Source organism: Thrips palmi, unplaced genomic scaffold (genome assembly GCF_012932325.1).
Source record: "Thrips palmi isolate BJ-2018 unplaced genomic scaffold, TpBJ-2018v1 HiC_scaffold_12, whole genome shotgun sequence".
Classification (NCBI taxonomy): domain Eukaryota; kingdom Metazoa; phylum Arthropoda; class Insecta; order Thysanoptera; family Thripidae; genus Thrips; species Thrips palmi.
The window spans coordinates 8949651-8972775 of NW_023144623.1; the positions used below are offsets into that span (position 1 = coordinate 8949651).

Consider the following 23125-nt stretch of genomic DNA (forward strand, 5'->3'; position numbering starts at 1 on the left):
AAATTAATAACAATGGTATGAACCATCAATCCAAGAATTGCAACTTACACAAAACAAATCTGTCACCACATATCACCCACACACCTTGAGCTAATGGTTCATAAAATAAAATCCTAACAAACGATTGCTGCAACATGAGAATTTGGTGTTTGTGTTAACAAAGTGATGTATTCCCTTTCTGTGTTCAAGCCGGCTATCTGATTGGAGTGCAATAGATAATCAATACAGCAAGGCATTCTCCAAACAGTTTCCATTAAAGAAACTATAAAAAAATAGATAATTATACAAACTCTCAGGCAAACTGAGGATAAATTTGGCCAGTAATAAAGGCCACTTTACACCACAATTGTTATTATAAAATCTTTCAACAATATCAAATATACTCTATACAAAACTCAGAAATCTTTTAAGGCATGAAAACTATACTGAAAAAATACAGTACTCAAGTTAAGTGCAGGATTCCCAGTGGGATTATGGGGAGCTTAATCACGTTCCATATGCAATTTTTTATTATTTTATTGAACAAAAACACACAAAACTCATTTGCCTCACAATGACCATTGTGTAAAAATAAGCTTATACATTATGAACAATTTCTCTTACCTATGAACAACACACAGTTGAACAAGGCAATCAAAAATCGACTATTTTTCTCATATTTGCTTAGAGAGTAAATGTAAACATTATTTTTCACACAACTTTTAAGTACCCTGTCACAACATGACAGGATTATGCAAGTTTTCATGTATGTTGGTTCCCTAACAAAGTTTCCTGAGAAATACATCAAAAATTTTGTCAGAAATTATACGACACTGAAAGAGCAAAAATACCACATACAACATAGCGAATGAGTTATTTGTGATCAACATTCCTCGACAAGTAATAACGATCAAATATTTTACAATGAGCACTTAAATGACTTGTACCTTCATATATATATATATTACAATATATATATATATGTAAATATATATATAATATGTATATATAAAAAAGAAAAAAATGTAACACACATTTAAAGATTTACTTCAAAGATATGCTGGATTGGCATTAGTGAGGAAGTCTGCAACAGAAATAGGAGACCTAAAGCTAGTGGAAGCACTGTGATCCGTCCTCGGCTGGCAGGATACACTAAAGAAGCTACAGCCAAGAATTGAGGAAGCTACACCCAATGCATTCAGGCTCACACATGCCTCACAGTCGTTCGAGTTAAGTTGATTCTTGCACCTATGGCTACATTACTTGAACGGCTGCCTGGATCATGCTCTGTACATTCCAGTCAACAAAATTAATTAAATAAAAATCTTCCCAACACCAACCTGCCAATCCAAAATTCAATTTAGCAAGTTTTATTTCATATAAAAATGAAACAAAAGTACAATAGTATTGTCCTTTAAAAAAAAAATCCCAACAAATGTAATAGGATAATAAGTTTACATTGTAACCACTTTATAATAATAATTACTTACTTTAACAACTACACTGATTGCAAACTATACATTTGTCAAAAATAAATTTGTTAGTCAAATTCTGTACAAGGGGAGGGGGAGGGGACAAATGCACAATCACTTTTACACAATTATTACACACACCTGTTAACAATCAGCAAGAGCATTATTAGAGATCTTCCCAAAAGAAAGCAACCAATAATGTGTGTGGGTTGTCTCCACAGCCCAACGACCAAACTCTGGCGAGATGAGAGTTGAGCTGGCTCACTGGCCACGAGTGCCCAGAGATAGGGTCCGGAGACCGGCGCGTCATAAGCAGACCATCGGGCTGGGCTAGGCAAGGCTAGGCAAGGCTAGAGAAATCTGGGCTGTGCTAGGCTTGGCTACACGAGGCGAGGCAGGCGAGGGAGGGCTAGGTAAGGCTAGACCAGCCCATCAGAACTACGTTCCAGCACCGGGGTTCCGCCCAGCTGCCAACGACCCCATTCAGAACACTGCACCAGACCCAACACCAGCATTTCCGACTTAGTGTCTGCCATGGAACAATCCTCCAATACGCACACACACGAACACACACACACAATCATCCCTACATTTAAATGTTAACGTCGTTTAGTAAGAAAAGTAGTGGTAAGAAAAATTACTCCACTTCTAAAATACCATTACCACATCTTTACATAAATCTTCTTAAATCTATTGGGCCGATGAAAGATAACTTTTGTCTTAAAATTCGAACAATTGTCGGGGGAAGGGGGAAGGGGGAGGGAGGGGAAATTATCGGACGACAAGCCCCATACATAGCACAATTCCAATAATCAAGAATGCCAGAGCAGTAAATTGGGTCACAATGTACTCAACTATCCCTGATATATTACACCAAACAGTAATTGTTTATAATTCTTAAAATTGTGGTTAAGGGGTATCACAGTTACTGCACACACATGCATACAATGCAAACAACCTTCAGATGTGTCTCTTTGCTCCCACACTTTCTCCTAAATCGCTTCTCTGCTTGGCCACACAAAACAAAAACAAAACAATCAACTTTGCAGGGAGCTTATCAAAGCTATGGCTATTATTACAAAGATAACACATTAACTACTGAAAACAAAAATAATTACATAATTTTGTTTTTATCAGGTGTGTGATATCCTTAACAACAGGGTGCACCGAATCCCAAAAAGTTAAGGCACATAATAACAACTGAATAATAATGAAGATGGAGGGAGAAACTTTCATTAATTCATGATATTGTTTATACACTATATAAAAGTTTCGTCCAAATGGACCACTGTATAACACACGAGTATGGGGCACTTGGTACCAACTTTGGGCTTTGAGTCTTTGTCTCTGATTTCACTACAGTGCAATTCATAACAACCTACCTACTACAATTCTGCCAGAAAGAACAGATAATTCTTTTCACAACTCAAACAAAGCAACAATAATTGAAATGGCAGGTCACTGATACAGCCTGAACCTTGCCGCTATTTCAGGAACTCTCGAAAGCGATGCACCCTATCTGAGCGATCCGATCGCTCTGAAGGTGGATTATCTCTTCTTCTAAAACCACTTCGTTCCGGTCTGGTGCTTGCATTGCTACTACTATTATTACTATTACTAGCACTAGAATTACCTCGGCCTGAATATCGTGCCGAATTTGATGAGTCTGTAAAAGGAAAAGCACACTCTTGAGATAATGCTAGGAAAGAGCAATTGGCAAGAAAGTGATTATCATTCAACTAACCTCCTCTGTCAGCATGTGAATGTTGTGCAGATACTCTAGAAACCACTGTATTAGCGCTGGTAGAGACACTAGTAGTAGTAGTAGTGGAACTTGAAGCAGGTGAAACACTTTCCTCTTTTTCTTTCGCTGCTCGCTCCATTTTTTCCTTGGCATGCTGGGCTACCTGAGCATAACTTAGGCGTACAGGCTCCTGGAAACAAAAGAAACACCAGTTCAGTATCAATTACCCTTGTAAAGGCAATAAAATTGAACGAAAACAGAGGAAAATTGTGAGAGATGATCTGCTTTACATACCCCAGCAACAGGAGGAGGACTTGGAGCAGATTGTGAAGGAGGAGTGTTTGATGAGGAAGTTGATTCAGTCAGCACAGTGCTAGTCATAGTGGATGCGTTTGTGGTCGTCGGAACAGACTTTGCAACAACAGCCGCTGCGGACATGCTCTGCAAAAGGGAGTGAGTCACATAATTAACCACATCACACAGTGCCCCGGTAGACTGTGGGTCTCACATTTTTCTCCAAAAAAAAACATTAGGGAAATAGAATTGTTTGATACTCACTTGACCACTTTGTTTGTTGCTAGAACTACTAGTGTCGGTAATAGTCTCTTTAACCCTCTCCTCTGCAGAATGAAGCAGAGTATCCTCAGTCTTTGTAGATTTGTCTGCAGTGGTGCAGCTCTTTTTAATGACAGGAACAACCCTAAAACAAAGGTTGAGTCAAATAATTGCTCACTTGAACATTCACACAGTGCTCCATTCAAACTCCACAACAAGCATCCACCACATACTTTTCAGGCGAAGATGGCGGCGTCATGGCTACAGTGGCAAGTGCAGAATCACTGCCCGTTGAAGACGATATGCCTGAATGAACACACGGCTGCGCAGAAGTGTGCGAAGCTGGAGCGTGAGTTTGAGAATTATGGTGTGGCTGGGGGTGAGATTGCGAAGACGACGAAGACGAAGACACAGGTGCTACGGACTGGGGCGGGGGCGCCCCAACCCCCGTCCCTGCCTGACTAGTCTGAGGGGGGGGAGTCAGTGTGCGTGGTGAGCTAGAGCTGCCTGCCTCCTTCTCCTTTGTCACACTGCTGTTGCTGCTGCTGCTGCTTGCACTGCTTGCACTGCTATGGCTACTTTGTCCTTTAGGCTTTGCAGTGCCCTTAACAACATCTGCTAACCTGAAATACCAAGCCCACATGAAAGCTCCAACACAACCCCACACACAAACACACACACACACACACGTGCGCGCGCACACAAATGTCAAAAGAGGGGAGGAAAAAAGCTTACCTATTTTCCCAATGTGATTGGGAGGGTTCTACTGAAGACACAATGCTATCGGGGGCGGCCACAGTCTTTGCAGCGTTTGTTCCAGCGGCTGGTGCTTCTGAGAGAGGTGGAAAGCCTGGGAGAGGTGGAAACGCATTTGCTTCCAAGTCAAATTGAGGTCCAGGACGGGTATTGCTTGTTGAGGCAGGGAGCGGGCTGCTTGGCTTTCCACGTGCGGCTGGTGGGTCTTCTTCCTTCCTTCTCCGCCTGTGTCTAACACAAATTGCTCCGCTATAAATTTGCCACAACTCATTTGCTTAGTTGGTTAAAAACATTTTAGATAATACCGTGGAGGTAGAGGTTCCTTTGATGAATCTCTGCTGTTGGTTGGACCCCGCGTACTAATTTCATCAACCACAACATCACTGCTGTCTTGAGAAGCAGTGCTGGTTGTGGTTGTTGATGCTGTTGTAAGAGCTGGTGCGGTGACAGTCGATGAATTACTCTGAGAAATTCTCAAGTCACCTGGTCCAGGCACTGATGTGTGTTGACTCTAAAATTTTATAAGAAAGAACAATTGTAGGCCAGGTCTCAAACATGACCAAACACACACATACTCAATCAATCAAACTTTACCTTAAGTGATGTAGCATTTGAATTCTTTAAGGCTACAGCACTAACAACAGGAGCAGGTCCAAGATGATGATGATGACTCAAATTTGAATGATGACGCCCACTGTCTGATAGGTGACTTCTGTCCCCTGAGCGAGGTTCACGTCTATTTCTGTACAAAACAAGATGTGATTAGACCTCTGTGAATTCTTGAGAAGACATCAAGTAAATTTCAATATTTTGCAGCTGACCTTGTGTTTCTTTGAATAGGAAACCTTGAAGGTGGCTTAGAGTATGATCCTTGAGGGGAGATTCCGTTCATTGAAAATACATTGCTCATTTCAAAGTAAGGAGGATTTGAGTGAGGTGCGTGAGTCCATGGTTGATGAAGCATACTAGGCGGATAGAAAGGTTGCTGTTGAAATGCCTGCAAAACATAAAAACCATGAAACAAGACAGGTCAGCTTAAATTAACAGAGAGATTATTGTTATCCATTCTTCAGATCAAATCTTACAAATATTTGAACTTGATTGCCATAGTTGACTCCAGGGAGAGGGCTTCCATTGTAGAGATATCGCTGCTGGTTTCCTTGGTACTGTGCATTAGGGTCGTACACTGGGGCTGTGGTTGAGGTGCCTGGGGTTGCAGCCGCGGGTCCGGATGGGGGTGTTCTGTAGCCATTCTTCATAGGGCCACCAGGACCCAATGGCTGCCCTGTAACACCTACTCCAACCCCAACCCCAACACCCACTGGAACTGGACCTACCCCTACTCCCACAGTCGGTGCGGGTAACCTATTCATGTGTTTTGCTTTAATTCGAGCCATTATGGGCTTACCCTGGAAATCAAAGTTGAAATTGTAAATCAATGTTTTTGCTAAATTCAACCAAATTTGGTAAATAGCCATTAAGACACTTACCTGAAATTCCCTGACTTCCTCACGTAAAAATCTATAGGCCCTTTGAGCATCTTCATCCGACTCAAATGTAACATACCAAGATGAGTTATGTGCAAATTCGCATGATATTAATCTGGGACAATTTTCCCCAGAAAATAGATTCTGTAAAAGATATTAAAAACACATATAGAGAATAAATTAAAAGCCAGAAATCAGCATGAATAGAAAGGTTTGAGTTTCAACTCACCTTAACATCTTCGAGAGGAGTACTATCAGGAATCTCTCTCAAAATGACTATGCATCGTTTATGATTAGGTCGTACTTTCTGCCCCTCTTCGTCTACTTGTACATTTGGAGACTCTGCAAGCATCAAATAAATTTTAGTATCATTAAAAGCTTGAAAAGAAATTATAGTCAATAGATTTTACCAGCAGTTGGAACATACCTCTAAGGACTTCAGTAATAAGTTTGATATCATTAGTAAGTTTCTTAACTTGGTTGAAGTTGGCAACAGTCCATATGGGCACATATTGGTCATTGTCCATTTGAGAGAGCAGGTACGTATCATTAGCCAAGTTTTCCCTTTAAAAAGGAAAAAAAGGAGGGTTAACAAAACACATATTACAGGTGATGGTGATGGTGCTTTTGACTTGGCATCACTACGACACCTTCAACTTTGATATTTGAGAAAAAGGTTCTAATGTGTGCTTATTCAGTTACAATACTGTAAATATAGCAGGTAGCTCCAATTCAGCATCCACAAGAAAATGAATTTGAAACAGTAACAGCCAGCTGCATTTTGATTTGGCATCACTCCGACACCTTTAACTTTGATATTTGAGAGAAAGGTTCTAATGTGTGCACAACAGAAAAAAGTTTTCTTTTATGAAAAAAAAAGCATTGAATATATCCTAGCATCACAATCCTCACCCCTAAATAGGATAAAAAATATAATAGTGACACTAGGATATTAATATAGCACAGCTTCGACACCTTACACTTCAAAAGGCAAGAGCAAGGCTCTAATGTGTGCATTACGCCACAGATTGTGGCAGTTTGAACCACTCACCTAGAGAAGTAATATTCTAGTTGTGATGAAAGCAGTTGTTTAAGTTGCTCAAGGGGAATGGAGCCATCGTGTGGTGATACTGCAGCACTTGTTGTATTGCTTGAAGCACCACTGGCAGATATGCTTGCTGTACTATTGGCAACACTGTGAGTTGGTGTAGATGCTCCATCCCCCAGACCATCACTGCACTCCAACAAGTCCACTGGCTCTGTTGAGTCAGTGGCATCTGTGTCGACATCCGCACTGATCCCATTTAAGGTGCTGCAAAAGGCCAATCAATTTTCACTCAGAGGCTGCCAAGCACACAAAAGAAAACACCACACTCCAGTTGCAAAGCCACTCACCTGTAGTCTGTGTTGTTAATTGAGGTGGCCAAGGGAATATTTTCAGGGGTGGTAGAGAATACCGCCCCTGAAGGGAGCTTCGCAATGTCCCCATTCATGTACACACACCCTGTAAAGCAAACAAAAAGAAGCATGTTCAAATGGTCCTTGCAGATATTCCAGTACCTAGCAAAGAATGGCAGCAAGATGTTGGGTCACAGCAAGAAGAAAGAGATGGAAATGTTAAAGCTCCACAAAGAACAGGTTACAAAAATGGTAACATTCAATTATGCGGTTGAGGATAGCTTCAGCTATAGGGTACATCTAAATTTGGTCAAATTATGACAACATGATAAGATATTTATCACTCCTACATCATTGAAAAAAGTGCACAAACAGAGAGAAACGATTTTTGCACAGTCCTCACAAATTCTGTAGGGTTTTGTCTAGACAGAGGTAATCATTCTCACACATGCCCTTGCAATAGCAGCTCAAAGCTAGAAGAGTACTCTTACACATTCTAACCTTGACTATTACATCATACTAGAAGCCATACACGGGAATGTCAATCACATTGTAGAAACAGCAGTGCAATGCGCATATTAAGACACACACAGCAGATCAGTAATCAGCCAGAGGACAAACGCCTCATAAAAGAATCTGATGACATTGAGTGCAACCGCATACGATCCAAATTCAGGTAGAATTTTCTGATGTTCACAGTGACAGGCATATTGAAACCAAACCGATGTTACTGTAGCCCTGATCATCATAAAATTATGGAAAGAACCCTTTCTTAACCAGAAAGTCAGAAAGAAGGAACACTTTGGCTTGAAATTGAATGTCATGCTGACAAGTTCAAATAATATGCAAGTGCAGGTATTATATGGTTGAAGGGTTTCAATGAAGAGGTATCTTTGTGACACACATGCAAAAGCATTAATTCAGTAAGTCAAAGCAAGAATCAACCCACATAAGTCAGCATTCCAGCTAGAGCACCATAACCTCCAAGCCTAACCAGGTCACTACCACCAATACGCATTTGGATCAAAATTTTGACTGATACTGTTGAGTGGCATGTGCAGAACTAGACCGCCTATCATGCCCTAAAGTCAAATTCAAAATATGCATGGCCAGAAAATCTGAAGGCAATCTTTATAGGGCTTCACCAAGGCCTTGTTGATCCCATATTGAAACAACTAAATAATTACTGTTTCACAATAAGGTTTAAAAATACAGGGAGACCCTGAAGTCACAAGTATAATAAAATTGCCTCTGCAGAGCACCAAAAGCGTCCAGCAACCCTACCCAAACCCTACACTAGCTCATCAGGCTGAACATAACCAAACATACTGTTCTCAACTCATTCACCCTTAGAACCACTGATAATACAATTAAGAAGATACGAACAGACTGATAATCATACCTGTGCATGTGTGTACGTCCATGAGAAGAAATTTGGATGTTAAAATATGGGGACGGACGACTAACCAAAACTTGTTCAGTGGAATTAACCAGTCATGTGATCAAACTTGAAGGAATCCTTGTGCTACGGACAATTAGGAGCTATTGTTAATAATACTCCTTGAGAGGACGAACCTGAGTCACTGAGCAACAATTACCCCCGTTTAAGGCCTGGCCTAATAATAAAATACCCAGCCTAGGCTCTAGCACGTTTCAGGGCAACATCGTGAAGGATTCGGTAGCAGAATATAGAAAATAAAGATTCCAACAACTTGAAAACAACAGATTTCCACTACGTGTCACTCATACATCGACCTATGCCAGATAGGTGGAACGAAAAAATGAATTCAACGACCTTTAAAAGTTTTCGGAATGTAAAAATTCACGGAAACCATGTGCCTTATTAGGCCTAGGCTTCCTTAATCGTGCACTCCGCACAGCCACAGAAAAGACTGACGGGTCTACGGCATACTCATTCATTTCATGAATCGTGCCCACAGTTGTTCGAATCGGTAAAGAAAGCCATATTTTATTTTTCTAATCTGAAAGCATGTCAAGTATCTTTATCAATCGTTACTTACTAGAGTGGAGAGTTTCCAACTCAACACAAATTCTCACTAGAGATCCAAAATGGCCGACACAGGCACAGCATGCAGGGCGCACATTGCATGATGGGAAGAAAACATGAGACCTCTCCTTTCCGGAATTGCCCGATTTTGACCTCTGCCCTTTGCATAAAATGGCAATTTTAACATGGGTAAGACGTATTATAAATCAGTAGAAATATTTTGGAATATATTTATCCACGCATTGTGCTCCGGCAAAAAGACTTTCATGTGTGTGCCTCGTTCCCCTGCCCACCCTCCCCTCTCCCTTCCACTCCCACCCCGTGCCAGTGTGCCAGAGCAAGATGCCGATCGACAAGACGCCCGAAACCTGCGGGCGGCTGGCGGCAGGCTAGCGGCTGTCTCTCTCGCTCGAACCGAGCGCCCGGGAATTCCTGCACTTCCGCGCAGACAAGAAGTGCTGCCACGTCGCCCCATCGCCCCGGCCAGACACAAACCCACTAACTCGCCTAAATTTGAAAAGAATGGCGCGCATCACGCGCAAAGTTCGAGGGGTAAAACAGCTGACTTACGCCTCTTGATGAAGCACGCAGGCTTCAATGACGTGCGCTTTTGTTCAAACTGCACCGGCGCGTTCGAAAACAATGTGCACGTTCTTGCACATCGATGAACTGGAAACGAGTTCCCATTTCCTCTCTAGGTCACTCTCATTGACCCGCGGTGGAGGCAGACACATCTTTTTTTCTCTGGGACCCGACACTGTACTATGCCCCCACAGGCCCCGCAATTGGGGGTCCGAAAACGTCAGTTTGCTGTAGGCCGGCAGATTGTTCGATTCGTCATCGTCTCGGCGAGCGCGGCACCGCGCTGCCGGTTCCTGGTGGTTCCTGGGGTCCGCATGACCCGACGGAATGCAGAACGTGTCGTTTGGGTCTCTCACCGTCCTCCCATATGGCACGTGCGCGGCCCAGCGGTGCCGTCTCTCTCGCACTCGAGGGGCGGCCCGCCTGGTCCCGCGGGAGACGGAGAAACGAAGCAGTGTTCAAAATCAACCCGCAGCCCGTCCCCTCTTCCTTTGAGTCCCCAGTCTCTGGAGTCGCCTGCCGCCTAGAATGCCCACCAGAAATGGAAACGGAACGGCTCTGAAAGGAGGCGGATTCGAAGAAACGCGGCGGGGAAGTCCATGCGCAAGCCGCTCAAGCTTGGAAACAACAGCGGGAGTGCTCGCGACGTTTTTCCTGAATGATGCACTCTGTACAGTCGCGCAGTGCTTAGGCAGCCTAGGCAGTGCCAGCGCGCTGTCAGGCCAACTCGAGGCGCGCGGCTGGTGCTCGCCTGGTGCTCGAGAGCCGTTAGAGTCCGTCTCCATCGCGCCGATAGACCGAGAGGCCGACACCGAATTCGCTACTTGTGTCGCTCCGAATGCCCGCAAACCGCGGTGTGGCGGGACTGCTGTTGCTGTCCATACCACAGCTATAGAGAACTCGGCTGATTTGAATGAAAGTTCACAACAGAGCAGCAACGATGGACTCACAGAGAATGCTCTACAGCCTGGTTCCGAGAGTCGTTTCCGTCGGTCTGTCTCTCTCGCACCTATACGGAACACCCCCAGAGTACGAGAGAGGCAGAGCTATGAAAGCGGCTCTCGGAATCAGTCTCCTGAAGGGCCTAATCCGGGTTGCCCTGGGGCTCAACCGTCACCATCCCAAGGGAGAGGAGCGAGGGGACAAGGGGGAGGGCGCAAAGGGGGTTTGCGGAACGTAACCAGAAGCGCAGCAAAACTATTTCAGCACGCTTGAGCGGTGCGACCGATTTAAGAGGCCTTTTTTGCAGACATCTGGGGCAGGCACGAGGCAGATAAGACGAACCTAGACATGCATCGCATTGCCCTTTAGAGCCCTCACCGCTTACCCACGCCCCCAGTGTCTGAGGTATTTCAGGCATCTGGCCGTCTGGCTTACCTTCCTGTGGCGAGGAGGTGGAGGTGGTCGTGGGGGCGGTGCTGGTGGTGGTGGCGGAGGCGGCCGCGGGGATGGTCGTCGTGATGGTGGTCGTCGTGGCGACGGTGGCGACGGTGGCGACGTCAGCGTGCTGCTTGGTGTGGTACACGATCTGGCTCTGGAACACCTCGGCGTGCGGGTTGAGGCCGTTGAGGCTGCAGCCCGCCGCGCCCGGCGGACAGGCGATGGCGACGGGCACGTCTGGCGGCAGGGGCGGCAGGCTGATACTCCTGGCCGCGCCCAGGCCCACCTCGAAGCCCGGCGGCGCCACCAGGCTGGGCACCAGGTTGGGCACGAAGAGCGTGACGGTGCCCGCGTCCTTGGCGGGCTCCTCGTCCTTGCAGGCCGTCGCCGTGCTGGTGGACGTCACCTGTTGGCAAGCCAGTCAGCTCAGGGCGGGGCCAGGCCAGGCCACGCCAGGCCGAGCAGGGTCAGTGGTCGACGTGAACCCCTGGCCGGCGCGGGGCGACGCGGGGCGACCAGCATGTGGGCAAACTCGATTGCGGCCCCTCCGTCTCCCTCCGCAAGTTCTGATTGAATTCTATCGTTAGTAGCTGGCGGGGCGGGGCGGGGCCTCGCCGCACTGTGCCCGCCCTGTGCCCGCTCTGTGCCCGCTCTGTGCCCGCACCGCCCCATTGTGGTGGGGAAACACACACACACCGCGTAGCGCACAGCTTCACAGCGTTCGCCCGGAATTCTGGAGGCCAGGAAATGCGCTCGCAGTGCGCGCGGCAGTGAGCCCAGCGAGCCAGTCCGCCCGTCTGCCCGTTCGTCCGCAGGAATTGGTTCGCTCGGTAGCGGCGCTAGCCTGCGCTAGCGCCGGCCGGGGGTTGGCCACCCCGCTGCTCGGCCATGGCGGCCATGGCTCGGCTGAGGCAACGTCGTGCGCCGAACGGCCGAACCTCGCAGCGCGGCATCAAAGACACCCACTCCCGCCTAATACATTTCCTCGGGACGCAATTTAACTTTGGCCCTCCACGCCCTCGCCGTCCACGCCCACGCGCGGGCTTTGATTGGGATTGGGAGCGGCGAGTCCGAGACCGCGTCACCGCGTCGAGCTGCAAGACCGCCTGCGAGGTAGGCACTTGGTGCAACCCGCGCGCAGCCCTGCTCCGCGGCACTGCCTACCCCACGCATTGCAGGCGCGCGGCAAGACACTTGGCTCGCGCGAAGCGAAGGGAGGCGAAGCGAACGGGCAGGGTACCGCAGCGCAGCCCCGCAGCCGCGCAGCCGCACTGCTGACATCACGGCGGCGGAAATCCGACACCGCGGCACCGCGGCGATCCGTGTCATTGGAGTTATCCGCAGCGTTGTGTCGTCGGTACAACAAGGCCAGAAAACAGGGTGATGTAAACCGCCATGGGGTAGACACCAGATCTGCGCCGAAGCAGGCGAAGCAGGCGAAGCAGGCGAAGCGGGTGTGTCGACGTCACGTGCGCTCTGCCGGCTCAGCCACATCCAGCTGCAGGGCGGTCGCGCTGTCTCTCTCGCACTCAGGCGACCCGCGGAGGCTGGAGAGAGACAGCGCGACGAGACGATTGTTGGCGTTCACGTGGCGCGTTGTGGCACGATGGACGCGCGTGTGGAATGTGCCTGTCTGTCCAGGACCTCACTCCCAGTGCCTCCACTGGACCAGGCAGGCACTACTGCTCTATCGGCAGAGCTGGATGGCGATGACGTGACGCGACGCGGCGCGATTGGCAATCATCAATTGCATCCCGTCGGCCATCCGCCATCGGCACATCGCCGACGTGCACTAGTCGGAAGAGAGTGCAGCCCCAGCGTTGCCCTGGCGTTGCCTGTTGCCTGGCCCGACTTGTTGAGTTTTGGCGGGGCGTGGCCGCGACTGCCGCGGCTGCGACGTGCGCCTTACAGGTTGCAGACAGACGGGATGGGCACATCTGCGTCAGCCCCGCCGCGGCCCCGCCAACGCCAGCCTTATCCGCCTCTGCGGGGGCCAGCCCGGCCAGCCCGCTACGCCTGGCTGCGCCGCGCGACGCCTCTCCGCCGCCCGCCCGCCGCTTCTCCCGCCGCCGGCTTGCTTGGGCTTGCTTGGGCTTTCGGAGGGCTGAGCTATCGATCCAGACGCAGTCAGCCTCCGCGGCTCCGCGGCTCCGCGGCTCCGCGGTCCGAACAGCAGGTCTAGGCTGGGCAGGCTGGGCAGGCGAGGCTTGCCGGAGGCTTGGCGGGGCTGGCGGGGTTTGTCGAACCGCCCCCGCAAGGCCCCACGCGGTGCCCCGCGCCACGCCACGCCCCAGAGGGACAGCGTGGGGGGCGGCATGGCACGGCGGCATGGCACGGCGGCGAGGGTGCCGAGTGACACGCCATATGGTGGGGACAAAACGGGTGATGGGCAGCCCCCGCGGCCCCCCGCCGCCCCGCCGCGGAGGCTGGACACCGCGGCAGGTGCATCGCGGCCCTCGGGGGCCCCGCAGCCCCCGCGGGTCGCTGGCCCACGCACCGCAAGCCGCTAAAGCCCAAACATATGTTCGGTGAGCCGGCGGGCTGCCTGGGGCCAGGCGGGCCAGGCGGCGGCAGCGCGGTGGAAGGGGAGGGTCGCGCAGGCGGCGGCGCTGCCCCGCGCTGCCCCGCGCTGCCCGCACCCCGTGGGGCCGAGGGGCTGAGCGCGACGCGCAACACGCTGCCCCCTCCCGCAGCCCCCAGCACCGCCAGCACCGCCAGCACCCCAGCCTCCCCAACGTCAGAATCGCTGCAGTTGACGCCCACGCACGGGTTGCACCATATGGAGGGCGTGCAGGGCGGGGCGCGGCTGGGGAGGCACGTCGCGGACGTGCTGGCCGCCAGGGAAGGCCAGGCCTGGGCCAGGCCTGAGCCAGGTGGACGCCAATGCGCGGCGAGGACTTGCCGCGGAAGCGTGAAGGTTCCCGCTACGCGACCGAGGCACCGAGGCGGTGCAGTTCTACTGCCTTACCCTGTGCACGATGTAGCACCGGTTGCCGACGGCGCCGGACGTGTCCCCGGGGCAGGGCGAGCACATGTACACGTTGTTGGGGTCCAGGAAGGCGGCCTGCTCCGCGAGGCACATGATGCATGACGGGTAGGAGCCCGGCGTGGGCGGCTGGTACGTTGTCACGGACGTGGTCGTCGTCGTGGAGGTGGTGGAGGCCGTGGACGCCGAGGAGGCCCGGGCGGCTGTCCGCAGCGGCATCACATGCCAACCTGTTGCCCAGCCCCCACCGCCTGCGCCGGCGACAGCCTCGGCTGGCAAGGCTTGGGCCTCGGCCGCCTCAGCGGCCTCGGCCTGCAAGGCTGTGGTCGGTGCACTGTGCAGGACGATCCTCGGCACCGGGCGAGGCGGGCGAGGCTCGAGGCGGACGACGGCGGCGGGGCGCGGCGCCGCGTCACGGGGTGGACGGGGTGGACGGGGCGCAGCCGCCCGCAGCTGGGGCTCCGCCTGCGCCCCGCTGCAACGCCTGTGCCCCCGTCGGCCCCCCACTGCCCTGCCCACTGCCCCTGGGCCTCTTGGTCAGTCCCAGCTGAGTCCTCTCGGTGAGGCCTAGGCCGGATCCGCGCTCCTGCTGCTGGCCGTGTCGTTGTTCGTCCGCGCGCCGCGGCCTGCTCAAGCCGACTGAAGAGAAGGGAAGGCGTAGCGCCGCGCAGCACCGCGCAGCGCGTAGCATGGCGGCAACGGAACGGACGCCCCTGCCCGCGCCGCCCCCTCCCCCCTCGCCCGGGACAAGCCCGGGACGCGCCCCCACCCCTTCCAGCCGCGCCGCCCCTGCCCGCTCCCCCCTCCCCCGGGAACAGGACCGCCCCCGCCACCGGAAACCACCCCCGTGTTGCGGGTGGCTGCATGACGGCATCATCCCCCTCCCCTTCGGCAAAATAAAGAGGTTAAATCACAGAGCAGTGTCGCCATCCGTGTCGGCTTTGCTCTGGCCGGGGCATGGCGGCGTGGCGTCGCATGGCTTGTTCCCCCGCCTGGCGCTCCGGCGTGGGGCCGTCGCCGTGGAGCTGCTAGTCCTAGACCCAGCCAAGGTGGACAGGAAAGGGAAGGGAAGCCACTTCTGCGACCACACCCGCCAAATCTGAGGCCGACGAGTATGTGCAATCTGCGCCTCAGATACCCAGCTGGGGCCGCCTAGACTGTCCCAGTGTCCCAGGCTGTCCTGCCTCGGTCCGGCCGGGGAAAGCCGAGCTGTCATGGCGGCGGAAGCGGGCTGAAGCGGCCAAGATGGACAGCCTGGCGAGAGGCCGCCAGGTTCGGTCAGACTCTCCGCCAGTCAATCCCGCCCCGCCAACCCCGTCCCCGCCCTGCAGGGCCCTGGTCCTGCCTGCCTGGTCCGTGGCCGCCGTCGCGAAGCTCGGCCAATCGATGACAACACTTCACCTGTCACGCTTAGCTCCCCGCGCGGCCTGCAGGGCCTGCAGACTCCAGCCTGCTCCCGCACAAGCCCCCCGGCTCCTCTAACCCACGCCGCCCCAAGGGCTTCCCCTTGGCAGAGCAGGCACGCCTCAGAGCGAGAGGGTGCAACTGGTGTGACGCGCCTAGTCTAGGCGGGTGAGTGATCCATAAAAATGTTTACCTCGCCCCCGCCGGGAATCGAACCACCTGCCTATGCTGGCACCGTACAGGGTTGTAGAGTGCGTTCTGGCAGCCATGTGTGGGTGCAGCTGTTGGTTTACGGTGATGGATCAAACTAAGAGTTCTGAGCTATGTGAGTGCGGTAGCACGGTCCCGTTCTCACTCAGGTGACTACTACTTCAGTCGATGTCGCCGCGGACCTCTCGGCCAAATGGCCCCCTGGAAAATGTCCAGCCTGAACTCTTCGACGTGCCCTTGAGTTGCAACACCGTGGAATCAAAATGCCCGGAAGGGGTCCCGGGTAAACCCATGCTGATCGACCAAACGCTGATCAACACTGCGTTGCCAGGCAGATGATAGGGAACCCATTCTGGTCCTACATGTATGCATTAGACAGGAAACATTAAAAAATTAAAAACTTGGTTTTGAACATTTTATTTTAAAAAGCATTTATTAAGTGAAAACTTGCATGGTGAAAAGAAATAATTTAGAAAGACTACAAATAAATGAAGTCACATGAATGGGAAATTAAAAAGCTAGGCAAAGTTTAAGAGGTAGTACATCTTTACTCTTGAATTGAATGAAGTTAATGAACCCTGATAAAACAATTGCATTAGGGCAGCGTCATGTCAAAATTAAAACATTTAAAACAATCAGCCCAAAGTTGTTGAGGCAACTATGACACATTCAAGAGAAAGGCACCCTATACAAAAATAGTAACTGTACAGTACAAACTTGGACATTTTGATGAGTTGTTCTACTAAACAGAAACTGAAAGCTAGTGATTTTGTTTTATCCCTATTGAGGGACTAGTTCTCTGAAGTCATCAATGGTGCCAAGGTACATGCTAACTCATAATTCCTGTCATTTTTAATATAAATCGTGGAAGGGTAAAATCGAAAATTTGAAACAGAAAGGAATTTAGCTCCGAACAGTGAGCTAATAAGAGACCATGCCTAGAAGCCGTGCACCTTGAGCTGGTCTGGCTTGGCCAGACCAGACTTGGTGAGCCACTGGCAGATGTTTTCCCGCTGGTCGCCCTGCAGCTGAAGCACCTCGCCGTATTCTGGGTGTTCAATTACAGTGCCATTGCAGGCAAACTCCTGGAAAACACAATTATCAAAATTACAGATTATTTCACCAATATCTTCTCATGAAACAAACAAATAAAATATTTTCATAGACGTACCTTTTTACATGCTCGGACAATTTTCTTCAGGTCATACTCTGAAGAAAGTCCTTGCACTGTAGTTAGAGTCTTGCGACCATTGCGCTGTTGGATTCTTATGTGCACGAGACCGTCTTGGACATCATCATCTGCACCCTTGATTGCATCTGCAAAGGGGTCTGCAAAACAAAACAAAACAAGCATTACTGATAAGGTGTTGGTTAAGTTTGCTGAGATACAGCAGCTCTTCTAGAGAGATCTAAACACTAGAAGAGTAATCATGAAAAAAGATACAGCAAGGGATACAGTAGAGGTTATCTTTATCAGTCCAAGAATTTGAAGTAAAAGAACTAGAGAAAAGTTTCAGCATCAGGAAAGACGTTAAATGGAGAAAAATGCCTGAATGAATGAGGGCAACAAATGATTGGGTCACCAATAAAAAATTCAACATGAAACTTTGTTCAGTTGTTAATAAAACTGGGTCAAGGCAAGGGGCTGGAACGCCCTAGAATGCTAATTTAAATACTACTTCACACAAAGGACTTTATGTTATTAGACACATTCAAGCATCATAATATTTACAGTGACGTGACAAAATAACCACTGTCAAGGTTCATCTATTTTTGGATCAGAAGGGTCAGAAAAATAATAAGAAAATTGCAACAACTTGCGGAAGAAAGAAACAGATACCGAACGTATTTAAAAGACAGGAGGTTGTCTGATACTGCCTCTTTCAAGCCGACCAAGTAAATGTCTGATCTGAACTTCGCACTGGCAGAAATTAGCGAGGTCACAAGAAAACGAAAACATACCGCCATCTTGGTTGTGCAAGAGATGACAAGAATAAATATTAGCGACAATACACCAACGAGCTGCACTTACCGAATGTGTTTAAATTCTGGATGGACATAGACAGATAAATTTGATCCTTGGTCGAAAATACACCTGCCCTGCGTGAACAAGAACAGTGGATGTCTCGCGATAAATTTGGCCGCACAGTAGCTCGACGAAATCTGACGGGGATGGGACGAGAAACGTAAATGGCCGGAAGTGACTGACGTCACGGTCGGTCACGTGACGAGCTCACCGCCTTTGGAACCTGCTCTGAAACGTTTTCTGAGGGTAGTGCAAACATTGACATCTCAAACATTTACTCGGCTTAGTGCTGTACGAAGTTTCTGGCAAGAATTTAAACATAAAAGCTATCTCATCGTTTAATCTAGTGTAGAAGAATTTTTTCATACGTTTTGGATTTTCTGCTTCAATCTGCTTTTTATTTGCATACTGCTACGGAGTTGCCTCTCCTGGCACTTTTGAAGTGGCGGTACGACATGGCGGGAGTAACTGTTTGGTTCTAAATATTCTGGATGTGAACGAAAAGTAAAGTGGACTAACTGTGGTGGTATTTCTTTGACAAAGCACAGTGCTCTTCGTTTTCGTTTCAAACTTTTCTATTCTGAAAAATTGTACGTTGTTCACATTTTGTACGTTATCGATCTTGTTTTTCAGGAACTTTTGCTCTGAGTAATAGGTTATGACTCCAGCCCTCTGTTATTAATGCATTGAAATTTCCCTATTTCAGCTGCCATGTCCTCCAAGAAAAAGAGAAGTTTACCATCTTGGATGAAAAACCCAGGGACCTCTACACAGCAAAATGTCTCCGCGTCAGTGTCGACGTCTCCCACTCTCACCAGCCCTAAAGTACTATCTACACTGAGCCATGCTAATGGTGAAGACTCTGATGCACCTGAGGACAAAGATCTAAGAAATTTCAAAGATATGATAAGTGATACTGAAGACAACAGCTCTAATAACTTTAACCAAGATAATTCACCGCATACCAGTGGTGCAATCGTAGAAGACAATCATGACGATGAAGGAACTTCCTCTCCTAAAAGATCAGTCACACCTGACACAACTAGAACTACGGTGGCGGATACTATAAATGATCCCATTCTAGTAACTAATGGAATGGCCTCACCACCTGCTACTCGAAAGTCCTGTTTCTATGGGTCTTCCTGTTACAGGTGAGTCATCTACAAAGCATTTATTCATTTCAGGGCCTAAACCTGAACTTACTTTGACTGTTGACTTTTCAGGAAAAACCCTCAGCATCGAAGAGACTTTGCCCATCCAGGTGATGCTGACTTCTCTGATGCTGGCGGCTCAGCCACTTCTTCTACTGGTGGCTCACCTGCTAATGACGTTCGGCCTTTGTGCGAGTATGGTACAGCATGTTACCGCAAGAACCCACAGCATCGACGTGACTTTAGACATGATGCCCCTCACAAACGGAAAGCGCGGCCTTGTATGTAAATTTATTACTACTGCAGTGTTCTGTAAATTGAACTTATTTCTTTCTAGTCTTCTTAGTAACTATTTTATTTATCAACAGCTGATTTACAAGACATTCCATCAGACCATGAGGGGGATTTCAACGATAGCTTCAGCTCAGAGGATTATAAACCTGGGCAAGGCAGTGAGTCAGATGACAGTTTTGTTACTTCAGACTCCATGGGTAGTGGAGACAGTGATTTCGATCCTGAGGATGAAGAGGAAAATGAGAAGAAAGCCAAAAAGAGGAGGAAGAAAGACGATAATGCCAAAAAGAAAAGGGCCAAGAAAGACTGAATTATGAGCAGAACAAATTTTTTACTGTCCTCGAAAGATTTTATGTTTTTTATGTTATTTCGATTGTTATGTCTTTTTTTATCTGTCAGCATTGTTTATATCAGTTCTAGATTTTACTTTATAATGGATAATAAGTCAAAATGATTTATAAAAATATAAATAGGAAAAAGTTTTAAAAAATTTCTTTGTTTAAATAAATTAATACAACAACAAAGAAAGCTCCTGATCTGACATGAAAAATACATTGGACTTGGATCAAGACCTCTCAAAAACACATTTTATAGTAAATTATGCTAAGCCCTATTGATTTCTAGATTTCCGTAACATAGCAAGATTAGTCACAGCACTTTTGAGCAGTGGATCAAGTTTGAGAGCATCTTTGTATTTTTTTTCAGCAAGATCATACTTTTTCCATCGATGATACAAGACACCCAGGTTCGAATGATAAACAGCATTATTGGGAACCAGTTTTAGAGCCTTCTTGAAATGCTCTTCTGCAGATGGGAAAAGACTCATTTTGCCAAGTGTGTTTGCAAGGTTGAAGTGTAATCCAGGGTCATGAGGTAGTACAGACAGGGCCTCGTATGCAACACTTTTGGCATCCATCAACTTGCCTGAAAAATCATACTAGGTCACATTGCTGATATAAAGAAAAAAATCTCAAAGTAGTTTCAGAGAATCACACATACCCAAGTTTTCTAACATGATTACCATGTTGTTCCAAGCAATAGAGAATGTTGGTTTTTGTTTGACTGCATTCTGAAATGCTTTCAGTGCTTTGTCATGCATTTTCAGATCTAGATAAAGGTTGCCTAGATTGTAGAAGCTCTCTGGGTAGTGAGAACGGAAGAAAAGTGCTTGAGAATAGCAGAACTCTGCCTCCTTATGACTTTTCATGCTAGCAAGAACAATGCCTAGATTCATCCAAGCTGCTGCAAAATCATGTCTGATTTTGAGAGCTTTCCTAAGAAGGGATTCTGCTTCAATCAAGTTTCCCTGATCTCTCAATATATTAGCCAGATTGTTCATTGCTTGATCATATTCAGGGTGCAATTTGAGAGCAACTCTATATTCTCTAACAGCTAATGCTGTGTCTCCCCTATCCCCTGCATTTTTTGCAACATTGTAGTGAACTTTAGCATTCAGAGGGCAAACTCTCAGAGCTGACTGGAACAGAGTATACTCCTCAAGCCATTCACCACTGCGCTGCATAGAGCGAATAAAGAACAGGAGTAGAATGCAACTAAAGGCGGCCATGATACCCTGGAATCACAATGTTCGATTTTTATAGTTTCTATTGATTAGTTGAAATGATAAAGGGGTACAAAGTAAAACTTACCTGGTTATACTGTGGTCTTGTCAGGAAAATAGATCGCAACCCTAAGACTATTAGCATGCAAAATCCCAATGATGGTAGGTATAGGACTCGTTCAGCCAAGACAAAACCAACACGGAAAAATAAATTTGATGCTGGTAAGAAAGAAATAATTGATACTGCCAAAGCCATGGTCACAGCCCTGCACACAAGACAAAAAATTGTCAAGTTATGAAACATCAAAATGGTCAGATGACAGTATTTATTTGCTTACCTTCCACTTTTTTTGTCCGAAGAAGTTATTGCACACCACAACAAAGAAAGCAAAGATGCCCAAAATGCTGTAATGGCCAAGAGACGGATATCATACACATGAGAAAGCAATGGAACACATCCCATGGCCCAGTCAAAGCTCAACCACTCTGGACAAACAAGAAGCCAAGCATTAAGGCTGTACAAATAGTTGTAAGTCCACACCTGAAGTGCAAGAAATAATCAAATTAGTATCAAAGAAATTGATTCCACAAAACATAAGGAGCAAAGTCACTTACCCTAGTCCAAAAATTCTCCGCAAATGATGCAGGATTATCCACTTCCTGAAAAATTGGAGGCTTTGAACCCATGGCTCGCCATCGTACAAACATCAAAAGCACGCCTGCCACTGTGAGGGCTGAAAAACGTGTTAGAAAGGGCTTCTTGAATAGATGTTGCATGTCTTCTTTTCTTTTGGAGATTTTTGACATTGTTGTGTTGCTGTCTGCATTAAAATTCCCACAAGGCCAAGAGAACAGGGAGCTCAAGGCAAATACAGGAAGGAAAAACACATTGATTCTATGAAGTATAAGTACATCATATGCAAGAAAAATTGCCTGAAAGGAAGATCAAACTCGTGTTAATTTTTTCGAAGCAATGGTTCTAAAGAAAACCAGGCTAGAATTGAAGTATACCAACCAGAATCGTGATGCCCTGTTCTTTACTGAATAATGCCAGAGTACACAAAAGTAATGAGATTATAAGATAAACAACACTCTCTAATGTGGTTGACTGCATAGACAGTTTGCATGCTTTTGAGTAAGTGAGGAAGGAGAGGAAGCTGAAGAAAGCACACAGTAGATCGGCCCTTCCAACAATTGCTGCTACCTAAAAGCAAAAATATTTTACATTTTAGTTACAAAACGAAATGTTGGTGCCAGTTCAGACTAAAATGTACTCACAGCTTCGGTGTGGATGGGGTGGACACTAAACAGAAGAGATGTTATAAAAGCCATTCGAGGAGCATTTCCTCCAAACATATCATTCGTCACTGGGACTACAAGGGCAGACACAATTCCATGAAGCAAAATGTTTGTGGCATGAAAGCTAAATGGGTGCAAACCACCTGCAATCCAATAATTCCATCTGCAAAACATGAATAATGGTTTTTGATTCAGGTAGCAGACATAAACATGAAACAATGTTAGATGCTTTGAAGCTCATTAATCACCTGAAAGTCAAAACAGCGATGGGGCGATACGATTTGTGACTTTTGTTGAGCGTAAGACGAGTACCCCAAAAGTCATTTATTAAAATATTTGATAGTGGTGATTCAGTTAATACATCTTGGTTGTTTAATACAGCTTCAGAATCATCAAAAACAAACTGTCCGTTCAATGAGTTACTGAATGTGACGATACCAATAATGAACACAACCAATGCAGAAACCTTCAATGAAATTGCTGAAAGAATTGTTCATGTTGGTTAAAGTTGAGGGGTACATACAATGAGGCAACAAATAAAACATTATTAGACAAAAATTTATGCTAGACCTCACCTGAAATAGGAAATGCTGAGTCCCATTCTTTGGAACTACTTCGGCATTCTTGTGAACATTTTGGATGGTCCATTTTAACTAAATGGACAACTAAAAATACTTAATTTCACGAAACTCGGGGCAAAATGCTACTTTACCCCACACATAATCAGAAGCTCCCATTTTAGCGCATTTACTTGTACCGGCTGCTGTTTACGTTTACGTTGACATCTCTTCTGCTTCTGCTCTGTTCCGAAAATTACAGTTTTCATCTTTAGT

General features: G+C 47.7%; 4 protein-coding genes across 13 annotated transcripts; 1 reads left to right on the top strand and 3 right to left on the bottom strand.

Moving 5' to 3' along the window:
* Window positions 1-295: 295 nt before the first annotated feature.
* On the bottom strand, window positions 296-14581 carry LOC117639976 (la-related protein 4). 7 transcript variants are annotated; one of them, XM_034376100.1, is made up of 17 exons: window positions 14330-14581; window positions 11359-11767; window positions 7389-7497; window positions 7045-7305; window positions 6421-6557; window positions 6223-6335; window positions 5997-6137; window positions 5592-5915; window positions 5328-5503; window positions 5101-5248; window positions 4812-5017; window positions 4486-4731; window positions 3984-4373; window positions 3754-3895; window positions 3490-3636; window positions 3196-3385; window positions 296-3117 (listed from the first exon to the last, which is right to left on the bottom strand). In XM_034376100.1, exons 1-17 carry the CDS (start codon window positions 14564-14566, stop codon window positions 2936-2938), a joined length of 3558 nt encoding a protein of 1185 aa, XP_034231991.1. In that variant the 5' UTR covers window positions 14567-14581; the 3' UTR covers window positions 296-2935. The 7 variants fall into 7 exon arrangements, with proteins under 7 accessions (XP_034231991.1, XP_034231990.1, XP_034231995.1 ...); XM_034376099.1 differs by having other exon boundaries at window positions 4486-4737; XM_034376104.1 differs by lacking the exons at window positions 11359-11767; window positions 14330-14581 and adding exons at window positions 8794-8916; window positions 9413-9582 and having other exon boundaries at window positions 4486-4737.
* A 1794-nt stretch (window positions 14582-16375) lies between these two features.
* Window positions 16376-18196, bottom strand: LOC117639982 (eukaryotic translation initiation factor eIF1). Its single transcript, XM_034376115.1, has 3 exons — window positions 17994-18196; window positions 17133-17290; window positions 16376-17046 (listed from the first exon to the last, which is right to left on the bottom strand). The coding sequence occupies exons 1-3, from the start codon at window positions 18019-18021 to the stop codon at window positions 16900-16902; spliced, it is 333 nt and encodes a 110-aa protein (XP_034232006.1). The 5' UTR covers window positions 18022-18196; the 3' UTR covers window positions 16376-16899.
* Window positions 18197-18273: 77 nt separating this feature from the next.
* Window positions 18274-19911, top strand: LOC117639979 (aprataxin and PNK-like factor). 4 transcript variants are annotated; one of them, XM_034376111.1, is made up of 4 exons: window positions 18274-18491; window positions 18694-19138; window positions 19211-19419; window positions 19507-19911. In XM_034376111.1, the coding sequence occupies exons 2-4, from the start codon at window positions 18699-18701 to the stop codon at window positions 19740-19742; spliced, it is 885 nt and encodes a 294-aa protein (XP_034232002.1). In that variant the 5' UTR covers window positions 18274-18491; window positions 18694-18698; the 3' UTR covers window positions 19743-19911. The 4 variants fall into 4 exon arrangements, with proteins under 4 accessions (XP_034232002.1, XP_034232003.1, XP_034232000.1 ...); XM_034376112.1 differs by having other exon boundaries at window positions 18274-18435; XM_034376109.1 differs by having other exon boundaries at window positions 18436-18577.
* LOC117639977 (protein O-mannosyl-transferase TMTC4) lies at window positions 19893-23113 on the bottom strand. The gene is made up of 9 exons (XM_034376107.1): window positions 22868-23113; window positions 22541-22772; window positions 22272-22455; window positions 22009-22197; window positions 21609-21926; window positions 21332-21534; window positions 21082-21259; window positions 20432-21005; window positions 19893-20356 (listed from the first exon to the last, which is right to left on the bottom strand). Exons 1-9 carry the CDS (start codon window positions 22938-22940, stop codon window positions 20043-20045), a joined length of 2265 nt encoding a protein of 754 aa, XP_034231998.1. The 5' UTR covers window positions 22941-23113; the 3' UTR covers window positions 19893-20042.
* Window positions 23114-23125: the final 12 nt, after the last annotated feature.